The 20,192-nt window shown below is 45.2% G+C and overlaps 1 protein-coding gene across 1 annotated transcript in view; it reads left to right on the top strand.

Annotated features, from left to right (window-relative positions):
• Positions 1–7,152, top strand: part of LOC139405625 (very long chain fatty acid elongase 4-like) — a 14,492-nt gene extending 7,340 nt beyond the window's left edge. The window contains exons 6-7 of the mRNA XM_071148036.1: positions 3,914–4,041; positions 6,814–7,152. Of these exons, the coding sequence (XP_071004137.1) occupies positions 3,914–4,041; positions 6,814–7,152 (467 nt within the window). The remainder of the gene's footprint in view (positions 1–3,913; positions 4,042–6,813) is intronic.
• The last annotated feature ends 13,040 nt before the right edge of the window (positions 7,153–20,192 follow it).

The raw sequence follows: 20,192 nt of genomic DNA, 5'->3' as shown, positions 1-20,192 counted from the left end.
TTGGGTCGCTGGCGGACAGTGTGAGTATCCCCTCTACTTATCTGTTTAAAAAAAATACTTAACCAGCAACTTCCTTTGGGTCGCTGGCGGACAGTGTGAGTATCCCCTCTACTTATCTGTTTTTATATACTTAACCCAGCAACCTCCTTTGGGTCGCTGGAGGACAGTGTGAGTATCCCCTCTACTCGTCTGTTTTTATATACTTAACCCAGCAACTTCCTTTGGGTCGCTGGAGGACAGTGTGAGTATCCCCTCTACGTATCTGTTTTTATATACTTAACCCAGCAACTTCCTTTGGGTCGCTGGAGGACAGTGTGAGTATCCCCTCTACTTATCTGTTTTTATATACTTAACCAGCAACTTCCTTTGGGTCGCTGGCGGACAGTGTGAGTATCCCCTCTACTTATCTGTTTAAAAAAAATACTTAACCAGCAACTTCCTTTGGGTCGCTGGCGGACAGTGTGAGTATCCCCTCTACTTATCTGTTTTTATATACTTAACCCAGCAACTTCCTTTGGGTCGCTGGCGAACAGTGTGAGTATCCCATCTACTCGTCTGTTTTACTTAACCAGCAACTTCCTTTGGGTCGCTGGAGGACAGTGTGAGTATCCCCTCTACTTATCTGTTTTTATATACTTAACCCAGCAACTTCCTTTGGGTCGCTGGTGGACAGTGTGAGTATCCCATCTACTTATCTGTTTTTATATACTTAACCCAGCAACTTCCTTTGGGTCGCTGGAGGACAGTGTGAGTATCCCCTCTACTTGTCTGTTTTTATATACTTAACCAGCAACTTCCTTTGGGTCGCTGGCGGACAGTGTGAGTATCCCCTCTACTTGTCTGTTTTTATATACTTAACCAGCAACTTCCTTTGGGTCGCTGGCGGACAGTGTGAGTATCCCCTCTACTTGTCTGTTTTTATATACTTAACCCAGCAACTTCCTTTGGGTCGCTGGCGGACAGTGTGAGTATCCCCTCTACTTGTCTGTTTTTATATACTTAACCAGCAACTTCCTTTGGGTCGCTGGCGGACAGTGTGAGTATCCCCTCTACTTGTCTGTTTTTATATACTTAACCCAGCAACTTCCTTTGGGTCGCTGGCGGACAGTGTGAGTATCCCCTCTACTTGTCTGTTTTTATATACTTAACCAGCAACTTCCTTTGGGTCGCTGGAGGACAGTGTGAGTATCCCCTCTACTTGTCTGTTTTTATATACTTAACCAGCAACTTCCTTTGGGTCGCTGGCGGACAGTGTGAGTATCCCCTCTACTTGTCTGTTTTTATATACTTAACCAGCAACTTCCTTTGGGTCGCTGGCGGACAGTGTGAGTATCCCCTCTACTTGTCTGTTTTTATATACTTAACCCAGCAACTTCCTTTGGGTCGCTGGCGGACAGTGTGAGTATCCCCTCTACTTGTCTGTTTTTATATACTTAACCCAGCAACTTCCTTTGGGTCGCTGGCGGACAGTGTGAGTATCCCCTCTACTTGTCTGTTTTTATATACTTAACCCAGCAACTTCCTCTGGGTCGCTGGCGGACAGTGTGAGTATCCCCTCTACTTGTCTGTTTTTATATACTTAACCCAGCAACTTCCTTTGGGTCGCTGGCGAACAGTGTGAGTATCCCCTCTACTTGTCTGTTTTACTTAACCCAGCAACTTCCTTTGGGTCGCTGGCGGACAGTGTGAGTATCCCCTCTACTTGTCTGTTTTTATATACTTAACCCAGCAACTTCCTTTGGGTCGCTGGCGGACAGTGTGAGTATCCCCTCTACTTGTCTGTTTTTATATACTTAACCCAGCAACTTCCTTTGGGTCGCTGGCGGACAGTGTGAGTATCCCCTCTACTTGTCTGTTTTTATATACTTAACCAGCAACTTCCTTTGGGTCGCTGGCGGACAGTGTGAGTATCCCCTCTACTTGTCTGTTTTTATATACTTAACCCAGCAACTTCCTTTGGGTCGCTGGCGGACAGTGTGAGTATCCCCTCTACTTGTCTGTTTTTATATACTTAACCAGCAACTTCCTTTGGGTCGCTGGCGGACAGTGTGAGTATCCCCTCTACTTGTCTGTTTTTATATACTTAACCAGCAACTTCCTTTGGGTCGCTGGAGGACAGTGTGAGTATCCCCTCTACTTGTCTGTTTTTATATACTTAACCCAGCAACTTCCTTCGGGTCGCTGGCGGACAGTGTGAGTATCCCCTCTACTTGTCTGTTTTTATATACTTAACCCAGCAACTTCCTTTGGGTCGCTGGCGGACAGTGTGAGTATCCCCTCTACTTGTCTGTTTTTATATACTTAACCCAGCAACTTCCTTCGGGTCGCTGGCGGACAGTGTGAGTATCCCCTCTACTTGTCTGTTTTTATATACTTAACCCAGCAACTTCCTTTGGGTCGCTGGCGGACAGTGTGAGTATCCCCTCTACTTGTCTGTTTTTATATACTTAACCCAGCAACTTCCTTTGGGTCGCTGGAGGACAGTGTGAGTATCCCCTCTACTTGTCTGTTTTTATATACTTAACCAGCAACTTCCTTTGGGTCGCTGGAGGACAGTGTGAGTATCCCCTCTACTTGTCTGTTTTTATATACTTAACCAGCAACTTCCTTTGGGTCGCTGGAGGACAGTGTGAGTATCCCCTCTACTTGTCTGTTTTTATATACTTAACCAGCAACTTCCTTTGGGTCGCTGGCGGACAGTGTGAGTATCCCCTCTACTTGTCTGTTTTTATATACTTAACCAGCAACTTCCTTTGGGTCGCTGGAGGACAGTGTGAGTATCCCCTCTACTTGTCTGTTTTTATATACTTAACCAGCAACTTCCTTTGGGTCGCTGGCGGACAGTGTGAGTATCCCCTCTACTTGTCTGTTTTTATATACTTAACCCAGCAACTTCCTTTGGGTCGCTGGCGGACAGTGTGAGTATCCCCTCTACTTGTCTGTTTTTATATACTTAACCCAGCAACTTCCTCTGGGTCGCTGGAGGACAGTGTGAGTATCCCCTCTACTTATCTGTTTTTATATACTTAACCCAGCAACTTCCTCTGGGTCGCTGGAGGACAGTGTGAGTATCCCCTCTACCTGTCTGTTTTTATATACTTAACCCAGCAACTTCCTTTGGGTCGCTGGAGGACAGTGTGAGTATCCCCTCTACCTGTCTGTTTTTATATACTTAACCAGCAACTTCCTTTGGGTCGCTGGAGGACAGTGTGAGTATCCCCTCTACTTATCTGTTTTTATATACTTAACCAGCAACTTCCTTTGGGTCGCTGGAGGACAGTGTGAGTATCCCCTCTACTTGTCTGTTTTTATATACTTAACCAGCAACTTCCTCTGGGTCGCTGGCGGACAGTGTGAGTATCCCCTCTACTTATCTGTTTTTATATACTTAACCAGCAACTTCCTTTGGGTCGCTGGAGGACAGTGTGAGTATCCCCTCTACTTGTCTGTTTTTATATACTTAACCAGCAACTTCCTTTGGGTCGCTGGAGGACAGTGTGAGTATCCCCTCTACTTGTCTGTTTTTATATACTTAACCAGCAACTTCCTTTGGGTCGCTGGAGGACAGTGTGAGTATCCCCTCTACTTATCTGTTTTTATATACTTAACCAGCAACTTCCTTTGGGTCGCTGGAGGACAGTGTGAGTATCCCCTCTACTTATCTGTTTTTATATACTTAACCAGCAACTTCCTTTGGGTCGCTGGCGGACAGTGTGAGTATCCCCTCTACTTGTCTGTTTTTATATACTTAACCAGCAACTTCCTTTTTTAGAAAAAAGGAATCTCTTCTTCTGCGTTGAACTGTAGCCGATGCAGGAACGTTCCCTTATTAGAAATTCATGCGTTATTGGTAATTTGGTAATGGACCTCATCACATTATCTGTTTGGTTCCCCCCCCCTCCCTCCTTTGCAGCATTCTTTGGTGCACACATGAACGCAGCCATCCATGTCCTGATGTATCTGTACTATGGGCTGGCCTCCTTTGGACCCAAGATCCAGAAGTACCTGTGGTGGAAGAAGTACCTGACTGTCATCCAGATGGTAAGAGATCCGTTTACAGTAACTTGATTCAGATGGATTTACAGTAAAGTCAGCCTAACTTGATTCAGATGGATTTACAGTAAAGTCAGTCTAACTTGATTCAGATGGATTTACAGTAAGTCAGTCTTACTTGATTCAGATGGATTTACAGTAAGTCAGTCTAACTTGATTCAGATGGATTTACAGTAAGTCAGTCTAACTTGATTCTGATGGATTTACAGTAAGTCAGTCTAACTTGATTCAGATTGATTTACAGTTAAGTCTGTCTAACTTGATTCTGATGGATTTACAGTAAGTCTGTCTAACTTGATTCTGATGGATTTACAGTAAGTCAGTCTAACTTGATTCAGATGGATTTACAGTAAGTCAGTCATGGCATTATGTCATATCATAACTACTGGGTTGCTGGACTATTCAGTTAATGAACCTCGAAGGCAGAAGCTGTTCTTCTTCTCTACCTGGAGAGATCATGAAAACCAGCTGGTCATCTTCTCTACCTGGAGAGATCATGAAAACCAGCTGGTCATCTTCTCTACCCTGGAGAGATCATGAAAACCAGCTGGTCATCTTCTCTACCTGGAGAGATCATGAAAACCAGCTGGTCATCTTCTCTACCTGGAGAGATCATGAAAACCAGCTGGTCATCTTCTCTACCTGGAGAGATCATGAAAACCAGCTGGTCATCTTCTCTACCTGGAGAGATCATGAAAACCAGCTGGTCTTCTTCTCTACCTGGAGAGATCATGAAAACCAGCTGGTCTTCTTCTCTACCTGGAGAGATCATGAAAACCAGCTGGTCTTCTTCTCTACCTGGAGAGATCATGAAAACCAGCTGGTCATCTTCTCTACCCTGGAGAGATCATGAAAACCATCTGGTCTTCTTCTCTACCTGGAGAGATCATGAAAACCAGCTGGTCTTCTTCTCTACCCTGGAGAGATCATGAAAACCAGCTGGTCTTCTTCTCTACCCTGGAGAGATCATGAAAGCCAGAAAGGTTGTGTTTCATCTTCTTCCCTCAGATTGCCTTCTACATGTCCACAGTTGAATAGCCCTGTTGTACAGTACAGAGCCCCCCTTGACTTATTCAGCATTTTGTTACAATGTTTTTTTCCCCGACTCATCAATCTACTCACAATATCTCATGATGACAAAGCAAAAAGAGGTTTTTAGACATTTTTGAAAATGTATATATATATTTTAACGGAAATATGGCACACCTGTATTTGGGGAGTTTCTCCCATTCTTCTCTGCAGATCCTCTCCAGCTCTTGTCAGGTTGGATGGGGAGCGTCGCTGCACAGCTATTTTCAGGTCTCTCCATAGATGTTCGGTCGGGTTCAAGTCCGGGCTCTGGCTGGGCCACTCAAGGACATTCAGAGACTTGTCCCGAAGCCACTCCTGCATTGTCTTATCTGTGTGCTTAGGGACGTTGTCCTGTTGGAAGGTGAACCTTCTCCCCAGTCTGTGGTCTTGAGTGCTCTGGAGCAGGTTTTCATCAAGGATCTCTTTGTACTTTGCTCCGTTCATCTCGATCCTGACTAGTCTCCCAGTCCCTGCAGCTGAAAAACATCCCCACAGCATGATGCTGCCACCACCATGCTTCACCGTAGGGATGGTGCCAGGTTTCCTCCAGACGTGACGCTTGGCATTCAGGCCAAAGAGTTCAATCTTGGTTTCATCAGACCAGGGAATCTTGTTTCTCATGGTCTGAGAGTCCTTTAGGTGCCTTTTAGGAAACTCCAAGCGGGCTGTCATGTGCCTTTTTACTGAGGAGTGGCTTCCGTCTAGCCACTCTACCATAAAGGCCTGATTGGTGGAGTGCTGCAGAGATGGTTGTCCTTCTGGAAGGTTCTCCCATCTCCACAGAGGAACTCTGGAGCTCTGTCAGAGTGATCATCAGTTTCTTGGTCACTTCCCTGACCAAGGCCCTTCTCCCCCGATTGCTCAGTTTGGCCGGGTGGCCAGTTCTAAGAAGAGTCTTGGTGGTTCCAAACATCTTCCATTTAAGAATGATGGAGGCCACTGTGTTCTTGCAGACCTTCCAGACATTTTTTGTTACCCTTCCCCAGATCTGTTCCTCGACACAACCCTGTCTCTGAGCTCTACGGAAAATGCCAGCAGTTTAGACATTAATGTCTGTGTGTTGAGTTATTTTGAGAGGACAGCAAATTTACACTGTTATACAAGCTGTACACTCACTACTTTACATTGTAGCAAAGTGTCCTTTCTTCAGTGTTGTCACATGAAAAGATATACTCAAATATTTTTAAAAAAATGTGAGGGGTGTACTCACTTTTGTGATATACTGTATGTCACTATGGGGTATTGTGATGTCACTATGGGGTATTGTGATGTCATTATGGGGTATTGTGATGTCACTGTGGGGCATTGTGTATAGATTGATAAGGAACATGTTTTTTTTATTTAATCCATTTTAGAATAAGGCTGTAACGTAACAAAATGTGTTAAAAGTCAAGGGGTCTGAAGATAATAGGTTTCAACTGAACCCTCCCTCCATCTCTACCTCAGGTCCAGTTCCATGTTTCTTTCCCAGAAGGCCCTGTAATATAATAAGGTTTCAACTGATCCCTCCCTCCATCTCTACCTCAGGTCCAGTTCCATGTTTCTTTCCCAGAAGGCCCTGTAATATAATAAGGTTTGAACTGATCCCTCCCTCCATCTCTACCTCAGGTCCAGTTCCATGTTTCTTTCCCAGAAGGCCCTGTAATATAATAAGGTTTGAACTGATCCCTCCCTCCGTCTCTACCTCAGGTCCAGTTCCATGTTACCATTGGTCACACTGCTCTGTCCCTCTACATGGACTGTGAGTTTCCCCACTGGATGCACTATGCCCTTATCTGCTACGCCCTCACCTTCATCGCCCTGTTCGGTAACTTCTACTACCAGACGTACCGTCGCACGCCGCGCCAACCCAGGGAGCCCAAGGCCGCCAAGGCTCTGTCTAACAACGGGGTCTCCAACGGGCTGTCCAAGGGACTGGGGAACGGAGCGGTGGGGGTGGGGGGCAAGGTGGAGGCAAAGGAGAGGTCGTCGGGGGTGGACAACGGGAATGGAAGGAGAAAGAGGAAGGGGAGGGCCAAGAGGGATTAGACGGAGGGGAGGGGTGTAGGGCTGAAGGAGGCTGGCACTAACAAGCCTTGCTGTTTGATCTTATTATACCTCCCACATAGCACCCTATTCCCTATACAGCACATGACTTGTAGGTGAAGGTGTGGTAAGAGGCTGGAGTCAATTCCATTTCAATTCAGTCAATTTATGAATAAAACTGACATTCAAATTTCCAATTTTCCTCATTGGCTTTGATTGGAATTAGAATTTCTGTTAACTTTCTGCGTTTGGCTGAATTGGAAGGGAAATAACCCCAACCCTGGCAAGAGGTCGCGACGTGTCCAAGGTGACCGTCATTACAACTAATCCAACGTTCAGTAGTTTCTGGTCTGGAAAACAATAACCTCAACATGTTCTCTCTCTGTACTGCAGTGTTGAGGTTTGTAGCTAGCTAACCGACTGGTTTGGAGCTAGCTGACCGACTGGTTTGGAGCTAGCTGACCGACTGGTTTGTAGCTAGCTGACCGACTGGTTTGTAGCTAGCTGACCGACTGGTTTGTAGCTAGCTAACCGACTGGTTTGTAGCTAGCTAACCGACTGGTTTGTAGCTAGCTGACCGACTGGTTTGTAGCTAGCTAACCGACTGGTTTGTAGCTAGCTAACCGACTGGCTTGTAGCTAGCTGACCGACTGGTTTGTAGCTAGCTGACCGACTGGTTTGTAGCTAGCTGACCGACTGGTTTGTAGCTAGCTGACCGACTGGTTTGTAGCTAGCTGACCGACTGGTTTGTAGCTAGCTGACCGACTGGTTTGTAGCTAGCTAACAGACTGGTTTGTAGCTAGCTGACCGACTGGTTTGTAGCTAGCTGACCGACTGGCTTGTAGCTAGCTGACCGACTGGTTTGTAGCTAGCTGACCGACTGGTTTGTAGCTAGCTGACCGACTGGTTTGTAGCTAGCTGACCGACTGGTTTGTAGCTAGCTGACCGACTGGTTTGTAGCTAGCTGACCGACTGGTTTGTAGCTAGCTGACCGACTGGTTTGTAGCTAGCTGACCGACTGGTTTGTAGCTAGCTGACCGACTGGTTTGTAGCTAGCTAACAGACTGGTTTGTAGCTAGCTGACCGACTGGTTTGTAGCTAGCTGACCGACTGGTTTGTAGCTAGCTGACCGACTGGTTTGTAGCTAGCTAACCGACTGGTTTGTAGCTAGCTAACCGACTGGTTTGTAGCTAGCTGATTCACTGGTTTGTAGCTAGCTGATTTAATGGTGTTTAGCTAACTAACCCACTGGTTTGTAGCTAGCTAACTCGTTGATTCACTAGTTTGTAGCTAGCTGATTCACTGGTGTGTAGCTAGCCGATTCCCTGGTTTGTAGCTAGCTAACCCACTGGTTTGTAGCTAGCTGATTCACTGGTGTGTAGCTAGCTAACCCACTGGTTTGTAGCTAGCTAACCCACTGGTTTGTAGCTAGCTGATTCACTGGTGTGTAGCTAGCTAACCCACTGGTAACAGTTACACTGCTATCTAGAGACAGGAACACACCACACACACACATAGTTTAAACATTCATTGTGTACGTATGCCTTTTAAAGAATATGACTTACTCATACTGTCATTTTTGTCCTTTGTCCAGATTTGTTGATTCATATTATGTGAGGTAGGCCATTGAATTCTTCAGCCCACCCACACTGTTGCCATAAGCAGAGAGAGAGAGATAGAGATCGGTCAGTTTACATGCCCATACATGATGTAATTGTTCATTTTTCTCAATAAGACAGACTCAGCTGTTGGCAATCCTAGCCACATGTTGAGATTGCATTTTTAAAAAAATGGAGCTCTTGAAATGCAAGCTAAGCTTTATCCAATTACAACTTGGCCAGTTAGACTTGTTTACTGTACATGCTAATAAAAAGCATCACTCATTATTATTAGAAGTGACATTCAGTTAGAGACAGTGGAATCTAGAAGTGACATTCAGTTAGAGACAGTGGAATCTAGAAGAGACATTCAGTTAGAGACAGTGGAATCTAGAAGTGACATTCGGTTAGAGGCAGTGGAATCTAGAAGTGACATTCGGTTAGAGACAGTGGAATCTAGAAGAGACATTCAGTTAGAGACAGTGGAATCTAGAAGTGACATTCGGTTAGAGGCAGTGGAATCTAGAAGTGACATTCGGTTTGAGACCGTGGAATCTAGAAGTGACATTCGGTTAGAGACAGTGGAATCTAGAAGTGACATTCAGTTAGAGACAGTGGAATCTAGAAGAGACAGTGGAATCTAGAAGTGACATTCGGTTAGAGAGTGGAATCTAGAAGTGACATTCAGTTAGAGACAGTGGAATCTAGAAGAGACATTCAGTTAGAGACAGTGGAATCTAGAAGTGACATTCGGTTAGAGGCAGTGGAATCTAGAAGTGACATTCGGTTAGAGACAGTGGAATCTAGAAGAGACATTCAGTTAGAGACAGTGGAATCTAGAAGAGACATTCGGTTAGAGACAGTGGAATCTAGAAGTGACATTCAGTTAGAGACAGTGGAATCTAGAAGTGACATTCGGTTAGAGGCAGTGGAATCTAGAAGTGACATTCGGTTTGAGACCGTGGAATCTAGAAGTGACATTCGGTTAGAGACAGTGGAATCTAGAAGTGACATTCAGTTAGAGACCGTGGAATCTAGAAGCGACATTCGGTTTGAGACCGTGGAATCTAGAAGAGACAGTGGAATCTAGAAGCTACATTCAGTTAGAGACAGTGGAATCTAGAAGAGACAGTGGAATCTATAAGTAACATTCAGTTAGAGACAGTGGAATCTAGAAGTGACATTCAGTTAGAGACAGTGGAATCTAGAAGTGACATTCGGTTTGAGACCGTGGAATCTAGAAGAGACATTCAGTTAGAGACAGTGGAATCTAGAAGTGACATTCGGTTAGAGGCAGTGGAATTTTGTCCGAAATGTTTTCTTGTTTTTTTTATTTCACTGTTCTGTCCTGGTTGCCTCCACATACAATATCACTAGTTGTCTTACTCAGTGAACGTGGAGCTGTTGAGCAGAGCCAAGTAGACATACAGTAACTGTGAAGACGCTGCTATGGAATTTCAGGGCAAATCAAACAACTAGTCAACTGGGAGACGCTGTTTTATCAACCAATCAAATCGAATGATCGATTGCTGGATTGATTTGATACGCTGTTTAGGCAATATCAGCTGGTCAATGTGTTTAGTTAGCGTACTGTATATACTGCTACTGAAGGACCGCGTGCTCTACCTAACCGTGACACGTGTAGAATACAACGCGACGCAGTCTACTCTAAGAGCAGCAAATTCAACCATGGTATCACGTCATGTAATAATAACGTTATTTCTTGTTTTTTTATTGATTTTTATTGTTCCTGTCTTAAATATAAATAGTTGTTTTCTTCTCCTTCTGAATGGCAAAGTGCTTGTCTGTGTTTTAGTGTTCTTGAAGACTTTTTTTTATTTGTATATTATTGCGTGTTGTATATATTATACGCTGTGTGATTTTGTACATTTTGTGCTTTTTTTGGGGGGGGGCGGGAAAAGTTCCCAACTGAATGATGAGCAGACATTTCTCTTGCACGTTCTTTCTTTTCAAAATGATCATGACTTATTTCAAAACTCACAGATACAAAATAAACAGAATGCCTGTACATACAGTATGTGTTGTCTCTCTCCTTCAGCCATTTTAAAATATATTGTAATGTATGTCTGCGAATTTATTACTGCTCGGGGGGGACAGGAATGGAGGGTGTAAATCGTCACTGCTCTCTGGACCAAGGTCATGTTGAGGCTTGGTCATTCTGAGTAGAATGCCTTGTCATTCTACCAAGTGAACACCAGAGGGCGTAGTGGTCATTCTGAGTAGAATACCTTGTCATTCTACCAAGTGGACACCAGAGGGCGTAGTGGTCATTCTGAGTAGAATACCTTGTCATTCTTCCAAGTGAACACCGGAGGGCGTAGTGGTCAGTAGAACAGATTTTAAAGTCTCCAGCTCGAGAGAAGAATGGGGTTTACACTCCATAGTCTTGTCCACCTTTTGCCGATTCTCAATTTTAATATTTTAGGCGACTGGGAGGTTGGTGTAAGCTCCAGTATCTAACCTGCATGTCCACCATGTTTCTTTCTCCTATCTAGTCCAGTCCAGTATCTAACCTGTATGTCCACCATGTTTCTATCTCCTATCTAGTCCAGTCCAGCATCTAACCTGTGTAGAGCAGTGACCAGTCAGGGGTTAGTCCTCACTGTCTAACAGTAGGGTAAATTGGTCACATACACATCTTTAGCAGATGTTATTGTGGGTTTAGTGAAAAATGCTTGTGATTTCAGAGGAGATGTTGACACTGCAGTCAGTGAGTAAATAGAAGAGTGTTTTAAATGGCAGCCTATTCCCTACATAGTGCCCTACTTTTGACCAGAGCCCAATGGGTGCATCTAGTACCCTATAAAGGGAATAGGGTCTCATTTGGGGATGCAGCCTAGCTGTTTAATAGATGTGTGGTCCAGGAGGTCACCTACTCCTTCATGTCACTGATCAGGGGCCCCAAGGACCAATCAGCATCCTTCTTCCTCAGCCCCACGCTTCCTTCACGGAGACAAAGGTTTCCATGGTAACCGTACACCGGCCGTGGTTCTAAATTAAACTGAGCGTGCCTCTCACACCTCCCTACCACACACACACACAACCCTCTTCTGTAATCCGTGAGTGCCCCCCACACAGTTGTGTGTGTGTGTGTGTGTGTGTGTGTGTGTGTGTGTGTGTGTGTGTGTGTGTGTGTATATGTGTGTGTGTGTGTGTATATGTGTGTGTGTGTGTATATGTGTGTGTGTGTGTATGTGTGTATATGTGTGTGTGTGTGCGTGTGTGCGTGCGTGCGTGTGTGCGTGTGTGCGTGTGCGTGTGTGCGTGTGTGTGTGTGTGTGTGTGTGTGTGGTCATGCACTACTAGACAAGAGAGGAGGGTGTTTGTATTGCCAGAGAAGGAGATGAAGGTTCTTTGTCATTCTGTTACCCAGTACAATAATACTTTTATAACTCAATACATGACAGCTGTAATTTTAACAAGCTTCTCCCCTTCAGGCTCCTACATTTCCTCACTGACTGCAGTCTCAACATCTCTTCGGATACAGAGAGAAGATTCCCTGGCCTCACATTCATCTGTGCTTCTTCCTCAGACTATTTAGGCACGTAGAAACGTCTCTTTATAAAAAAAAAAGTCTCAAATATCTGTCCTAGTTCCTGTTATTGGATGGTCCAGAGGACTAATTAAGGAGAATTTCTATGCCTCCATTGTTCCCTCCGCCCCCTTTGTCTCCTCCCTCACACAAGGAGGAGGGGCCTCCTTCAGGGCCAGGCTAGAGCAGACAGGTGTTCATCTATATGCCTGCCTGAAATTCTCAGGGAGAGGAGAACAGAGCAGTAGAGACCCAGTAATAAGTCAGATACATACAGTTGATTTATCTCTCAGAAAATCGGATTAAATTGGATCGATGTAAACGTAAGTATTCTTGTGGCGCTTTTCCTTAGCCTACAGGATGTCCTATTACGAAGCAGTAGCTCTAGAATCTGTAGCTCCTCCTACCCCACAGCTGTGGCCAGAACACGCCCCCGCTCGTTAAGAACCCAGCACCGGCCGCTCCCATTGGGCCTCGTCAGCTGTCATTCAAAGACAAAACGATTAATCGCGTAGCATTTTTTCATGATCCTCACCTATTGGTGTCTGGGCCCCAGACACGCTACACAAACCATGAATAAACATGAAGGATGCAGTCTCAGATGACTCTTCAGATTTACAACAATGCAAGCAGTCTGGATGAGTCTGGGCATGAGGTCATTGTGCTGGTGTTGGGGAAGGAGGAGAGGGAGGTTGACAGAGAGGGGAGGAGGGGGAGGTTGACAGAGAGGGGAGGAGGGAGAGGTTGACAGAGAGGGGAGGAGGGGGAGGTTGACAGAGAGGGGGAGGTTGACAGAGAGGGGAGGAGGGGGAGGTTGACAGAAAGGGGAGGAGGGGAAGGTTGACAGAGAGGGGAGGAGGGGGAGGTTGACAGAGAGGGGAGGAGGAGGAGGTTGACACAGGGCAGGGTGAAACAAGGTGATGGTATTATTTTTGGGGATGTGAGTTAATCAAGGCCTCTCTGTCTCTACCTCTCTCCCGTGGCGGACCTACGATCAGGCTGTCAAGGACTGCTCAGCTCATCGCTGATAAGTGTGTGAATTGGACCATGTCCTGTCCTGCTAAGCATTCAAAATGTAACAAATACTTTTGGGTGTCAGGGGAAAATGTACGGAGTAAAAAAGTATATTATTTTCTTTACGAATGTAGTGAAGTAAAAGATGTCAAAAATATAAATAGTGAAGTACAGATACCCCAAAACACTACTTAAGTAGTACTTTATAGTATTTTTACTGAAGTACTTTACACTACTGGGAGGTTTTGCCTGGCCACTGTGCCCAGGTTAATGAGGCCACATTATTTGGGGATGAACGTGCGAAGGTAACCTTCTTTTTGAAGTGATTTGTTTGACAGATGAAAACATCACGTCTGGTTGTGTTTATGGCACATTTAAAGGTAATACATTTTTACAGTTCAATTACCGTAAAAGTTCAATTACCGTAAAACTTCAATTACCGTAAAACTTCAATTACCGTAAAACTTCAATTACCGTAAAACTTCAATTACCGTAAAACTTCAATTAAACACAGAATCTCACGATTCTCGCCTGTCCCTTTTAACAGCCGGGCAACGTCACACATTTCAGCACATAACAGCCTGTTTCAAATATCCGCTGAGTCTAAATGAATTGTTTACGAGGTTACCATGTGTAACAGTTCAACTTCCGTCCCACTCGCCCCATACCCGGGCTCGAACCAGGGACCCTCTGCACACCTCTCAACAACAGTCACCCACGAAGCATCGTTACCCATCGCGCCACAAAAGCCGCGGCACTTGCAGAGCAAAGGGGGAACTACTACTACCTCAAGGTCTCAGAGCGGGTGATGTCACCGATTGAAACACTATTAGCGCGCACCACCGCTAACTAGTTAGCCGTTTCACAATGGTTACACATGCATTACCATGAATTGTTTACGAGGTTGCCATGCTTTACCTTGAATTGTTTATTAGGTTTAATGTTTGATTTGTTAGATTTAATAATTCAGTAACGACTCTAAAAATTATGGCAATCATCCATTTTATCAACAGTAAGAAACTGCTATCCATTGGCTGCCAACAGCAGATAACTGCTAGCCATTGGCTGCTGACAGCAGATAACTACTAGCTATTGGCTGCTAACAGCAGATAACTGCTAGCCATTGGCTGCCAACGGCAGATAACTGCTAGCCATTGGCTGCTAATAGCTGAGAACTGCTAGCCATTGGATGCTAACAGCAGATAACTGCTATCCATTGGATGCTAACAGCTGAGAACTGCTAGCCATTGGATGCTAACAGCAGATAACTGCTATCCATTGGATGCTAACAGCTGAGAACTGCTAGCCATTGGATGCTAACAGCAGATAACTGCTATCCATTGGATGCTAACAGCTGAGAACTGCTAGCCATTGGATGCTAACAGCAGATAACTGCTATCCATTGGATGCTAACAGCTGAGAACTGCTAGCTAACTGGCAAGCACAAAAACAGGGAGTACAGACCCCTAGAAATCGGCTGAGGAGGGGGAGGTTGACACAGGGCAGGGTGGCGAAAGTAAGAACTGACGAAAATGCACAGTCAAAGAGGAGAATAGTTGTTATGTCAAGGAAAAGTTGAAAAGAAATCTAAATAGAGGCATAACTAAGTCCAAAGATATGTGACACAGTGTGTAACCGATAACACTTTAGTGCAGGAAATTAAGAAATATATTAATACTGGAAGTGAATGCTGGAATTTAAACAATTTACTTTTTATTTATTTATTTTTTATTTTACCTTTATTTAACCAGGCAAGTCAGTTAAGAACAAATTCTTAACTACTTAAATGAGCAAAGTTAATAGACGCCTGGCTCAGACAGAAGCCTGTCTCTAATAAGTGCCTGTTGTGTTCGGGGGATTTAAAAATTCCTGCGCAATTAATTGAAGTTTTACTGTAAAACCCATTATAGGGGGGGCCCTTAGACTGCCCTCTGTCTGGGGCCTCCAAATCAATAAGTCTGCCCCTGTCTCTCTCTGTCTCTCTGTGTGTGTGTGTGTGTGTGTGTGTTTCTCCCTCTCTGTCTGTGATGTCCTCCCATGCTGATACAGCTGTCCTTCAGACTGCAGTTACACAATACCTCAGAATCAGACTAGAGATACACAATACCTCAGAATCAGACTAGAGATACACAATACCTCAGGATCAGACTAGAGATAAACAATACCTCAGGATCAGACAAGTTACACAATACCTCAGGATCAGACTAGAGATACACAATACCTCAGGATCAGACAAGAGATACACAATACCTCAGGATCAGACAAGAGATACACAATACCTCAGGATCAGACAAGTTACACAATACCTCAGGATCAGACTAGAGTTATAGAATCAGACTAGAGATACACAATACCTCAGGATCAGACTAGAGATACACAATACCTCAGGATCAGACTAGAGTTACACAATACCTCAGGATCAGACTAGAGATACACAATACCTCAGGATCAGACTAGAGATACACAATACCTCAGGATCAGACTAGAGATACACAATACCTCAGGATCAGACTAGAGATACACAATACCTCAGGATCAGACTAGAGATACAGGATCAGACTAGAGATACACAATACCTCAGGATCAGACTAGAGTTACACAATAACTCAGGATCAGACTAGAGTTACACAATACCTCAGGATCAGACTAGAGTTACACAATACCTCAGGATCAGACTAGAGATACACAATACCTCAGGATCAGACTAGAGATACACAATACCTCAGGATCAGACTAGAGATACAGGATCAGACTAGAGATACACAATACCTCAGGATCAGACTAGAGATACACAATACCTCAGGATCAGACTAGAGTTATAGAATCAGACTAGAGATACACAATACCTCAGGATCAGACTAGAGATACACAATACCTCAGGATCAGACTAGAGTTACACAATACCTCAGGATCAGACTAGAGTTACACAATACCTCAGGATCAGACTAGAGTTACACAATACCTCAGGATCAGACTAGAGTTACACAATACCTCAGGATCAGACTAGAGATACACAATACCTCAGGATCAGACTAGAGATACACAATACCTCAGGATCAGACTAGAGTTACACAATACCTCAGGATCAGACTAGAGATACACAATACCTCAGGATCAGACTAGAGATACACAATACCTCAGGATCAGACTAGAGATACACAATACCTCAGGATCAGACTAGAGATACACAATACCTCAGGATCAGACTAGAGTTATAGAATCAGACTAGAGTTACACAATACCTCAGGATCAGACTATAGATACACAATACCTCAGGATCAGACTAGAGTTATAGAATCAGACTATATTTACAGGATCAGACTGGAGTTACAGGATCAGACTGGAGTTACAGGATCAGACTGGAGTTACAGGATCAGACTGGAGTTACAGGATCAGACTATATTTACGGGATCAGACTATATTTACAGGATCAGACTGGAGTTACAGGATCAGACTATATTTACGGGATCAGACTATATTTACAGGATCAGACTGGAGTTACAGGATCAGACTATATTTACGGGATCAGACTATATTTACAGGATCAGACTGGAGTTACAGGATCAGACTATATTTACAGGATCAGACTGGAGTTACAGGATCAGACTATATTTACAGGATCAGACTGGAGTTACAGGATCAGACTATATTTACAGGATCAGACTGGAGTTACAGGATCAGACTATATTTACAGGATCAGACTGGAGTTACAGGATCAGACTATATTTACAGGATCAGACTGGAGTTACAGGATCTACTGCAGGAGTTTCTATTGCATCCGGCTAAATCTCATCTCGTTTTTAGGCTTATACATTTTTCTATGTATTGCTTATAAGACATCAAAGTTGGAATAATAACTGGACAATGGCTAACATGTAATCAACTTTTCACTATTTGAGGATGCAGAATATAGAGGCTGAACAGGGTTGATTGGATAACAGGAAGATACAGGAGACATGTTCAAGGGTTCATTTAATGTTGAGTGGATTTCATTTGAGGGGAGGATGGGCCCTGCAGGGATGTAGACATCTGTCATAGTTGACAGGGAGGGTATGGGAGTGGAGAGGTGGGGGAGGAGGTGGAGGAGGTTGGGGGGAGAGGAGAGGAAGAGGGGAAGATGGGTGGAGAGGAGGAGGGGGAGGTTGGGGGGAGAGGAGAGGAAGAGGGGAGGATTGGCCCTGCAGGGATGTAGACATCTGTCATAGTAAGGTCCTCACAGTTGACAGGGAGGGTATGGGAGTGGAGAGGAGGGGGAGGAGGTTGGGGGGAGAGGAGAGGAAGAGTGGAAGATGGGTGGAGAGGGGGAGGGGGAGGTTGGGGGGAGAGGAGAGGAAGAGGGGAGGATGGGAGGAGAGGAGGGGGGGGTTTGGGGGAGAGGAGAGGAAGAGGGGAGGATGGGAGGAGAGGAAGAGGGGGAGGAGGTTGGGGGAGAGGAGAGGAAGAGGGGAAGATGGGTGGAGAGGAGGGGGGAGGTTGGGGGGAGAGGAGAGGAAGAGGGGAGGATGGGAGGAGAGGAAGAGGGGGAGGAGGTTGGGGGGAGAGGAGAGGAAGGGGGGAAGATGGGTGGAGAGGTGGGAGAGGTGGGGGAGGAAAAGTTGGGGGAGGAGGTTGGGGTGGAGAGGAGAGGAAGAGGGGAAGATGGGTGGAGAGGTGGGAGAGGTGGGGAGGAAAAGTTGGGGGAGGAGGTTGGGGTGGAGAGGAGAGGAAGAGGGGAAGATGGGTGGAGAGGAGAGGAAGAGGGGAAGATGGGTGGAGAGGGGGGAGAGGTGGGGGAGGAGAGGAGAGGAGGATATAGAGACATACTCTCTGGAGACTACACACCCTAGTTAGTGTGAGGAGGGTGAGAGATAACCCCAGTTAGTGTGAGGAGGGTGAGAGATAACCCCAGTGAGAGATAACCCCAGTTAGTGTGAGGAGGGTGAGAGATAACCCAGTGAGAGATAACCCCAGTTAGTGTGAGGAGGGTGAGAGATAACCCCAGTTAGTGTGAGGAGGGTGAGAGATAATCCCAGTGAGAGATAACCCCAGTTAGTGTGAGGAGGGTGAGAGATAATCCCAGTGAGAGATAACCCCAGTTAGTGTGAGGAGGGTGAGAGATAACCCCAGTGAGAGAGAACCCCAGTTAGTGTGAGGAGGGTGAGAGCGTTTGACAGTCTCTGTCCCGTAGCTCTGTTCAAAAAGTACCCCCCTCTTTCTCTTAACTCTGTCGGTCTCCAGGCTCCTGTGAAACAGTTTCACAACACAGCTTGAGAGAGAGAGAGAGAGAGAGAGAGAGAGAGAGAGAGAGAGAGAGAGACAGAGAAAGAGAGAGAGAGAGAGAGACAGAGAGAGAGAGAGAGAGAGAGAGAGAGAGAGAGAGACAGAGAAAGAGAGAGAGAGAGAGAGAGAGAGAGAGAGAGAGAGAGAGAGAGAGAGAGAGACAGAGAGAGAGACAGAGAGAGACAGAGAGAGAGAGAGAGAGAGACAGAGAGAGAGACATAGAGAGAGAGAGAGCAGAGAGAGAGAGAGAGAGAGAGAGAGAGAGAGAGAGAGAGAGAGAGAGAGAGAGAGAGAGAGAGAGAGACAGACAGAGAGAGAGACAGAGAGAGAGACAGAGAGAGAGAGAGAGAGAGAGAGAGACAGAGAAAGAGAGAGAGAGAGAGAGAGAGAGAGAGAGAGAGAGAGAGAGAGACAGAGAGAGAGACAGAGAGAGAGAGAGAGCAGAGAGAGAGAGAGAGAGAGAGAGAGAGAGAGAGAGACAGAGAGAGACAGAGAGAGAGACAGAGAGACAGAGAGACAGACAGACAGACAGACAGACAGACAGACAGACAGACAGACAGACAGACAGACAGACAGACAGACAGACAGACAGACAGACAGACAGACAGACAGACAGACAGACAGACAGACAGACAGAGAGTCTCAGTGACAAGTCGGGAATAAATGGAAATTGACAATGTTGGCTGGATGTCTTTGGTACTCAGCTTGTTTTGAAACACGGAGGCAGAGTGATAGAATATGCCTCCTTCCAACTGCATGGCAACAGAATGATGTTTAAATGTACACCAAACCAAAACCAATCGATTTCACATTTTAACAAACCATACAACTGGTTGTAGACAGGAACCACGTGTTCAAGGAGGGACACCCCCTTGTTTATCCACCATCAAAAGCCTCTGATATGACTGCCTCTCTCTCTATCTCTCTATCTCTCTCTCTCTCTCTCTCTGACAATCTTTAAATCAACAAGGTAGTTTTGGTGGCATTATCACCAATTATGGTGCCATAAATCTTTCATTCAGTGAATGCATTATTTGTGTATATCATCATGAGTCCTGCCAGGTGCCAACTAAGCACTTCCAACTTCATCTTCCGGTTAATCTTTTTGTGCGCCCCTCCCCGAGGTGACGTAATGTACTGTACATTGAAACAGTTTCATTGGTGGTTGGGACCGTGCGCTCAGAGATTCAGAGGAGGGGAAGTCTCCTCCTCCCCATCACTGTCGCCGGGATACTGCTGGTAAGATTCCCTTTAAATGATAATCATTGTTTTCATTGGTTAAGAATAACTCTATTTGTACGAATAACATCAGTATATTTTTGTGCTTAGAGAGGACAAAGGGTTTTAATTGTGTCAATCAATTTGAATCTTGATGCTCGTTAGACCCAGTGTGTGTGGTTTCTGTCGGAAACTCACCTCTATTTAGACTACACACTAGGCTGACCATCGAATTCTACACGGTATTCAACTATTGAGTGTACAACAGCGCTCGATTCGTGTAGATTGACCCTTTTTTTTCTGTCGCTCGCTCCTTTATATGCGGGTTTATCCATTCCATCCGGTTGAGTAAGTAAGTCTCATCGGACGTGTCGGGCGGCAGGAGTGGAATGACTGCCACG

This window comes from Oncorhynchus clarkii, chromosome 3 (genome assembly GCF_045791955.1).
Source record: "Oncorhynchus clarkii lewisi isolate Uvic-CL-2024 chromosome 3, UVic_Ocla_1.0, whole genome shotgun sequence".
In the NCBI taxonomy this organism is placed as follows: domain Eukaryota; kingdom Metazoa; phylum Chordata; class Actinopteri; order Salmoniformes; family Salmonidae; genus Oncorhynchus; species Oncorhynchus clarkii.
The sequence above is the reverse complement of the archived record's forward strand: the minus strand, read 5'-3'. Positions and strand labels throughout refer to the sequence as shown.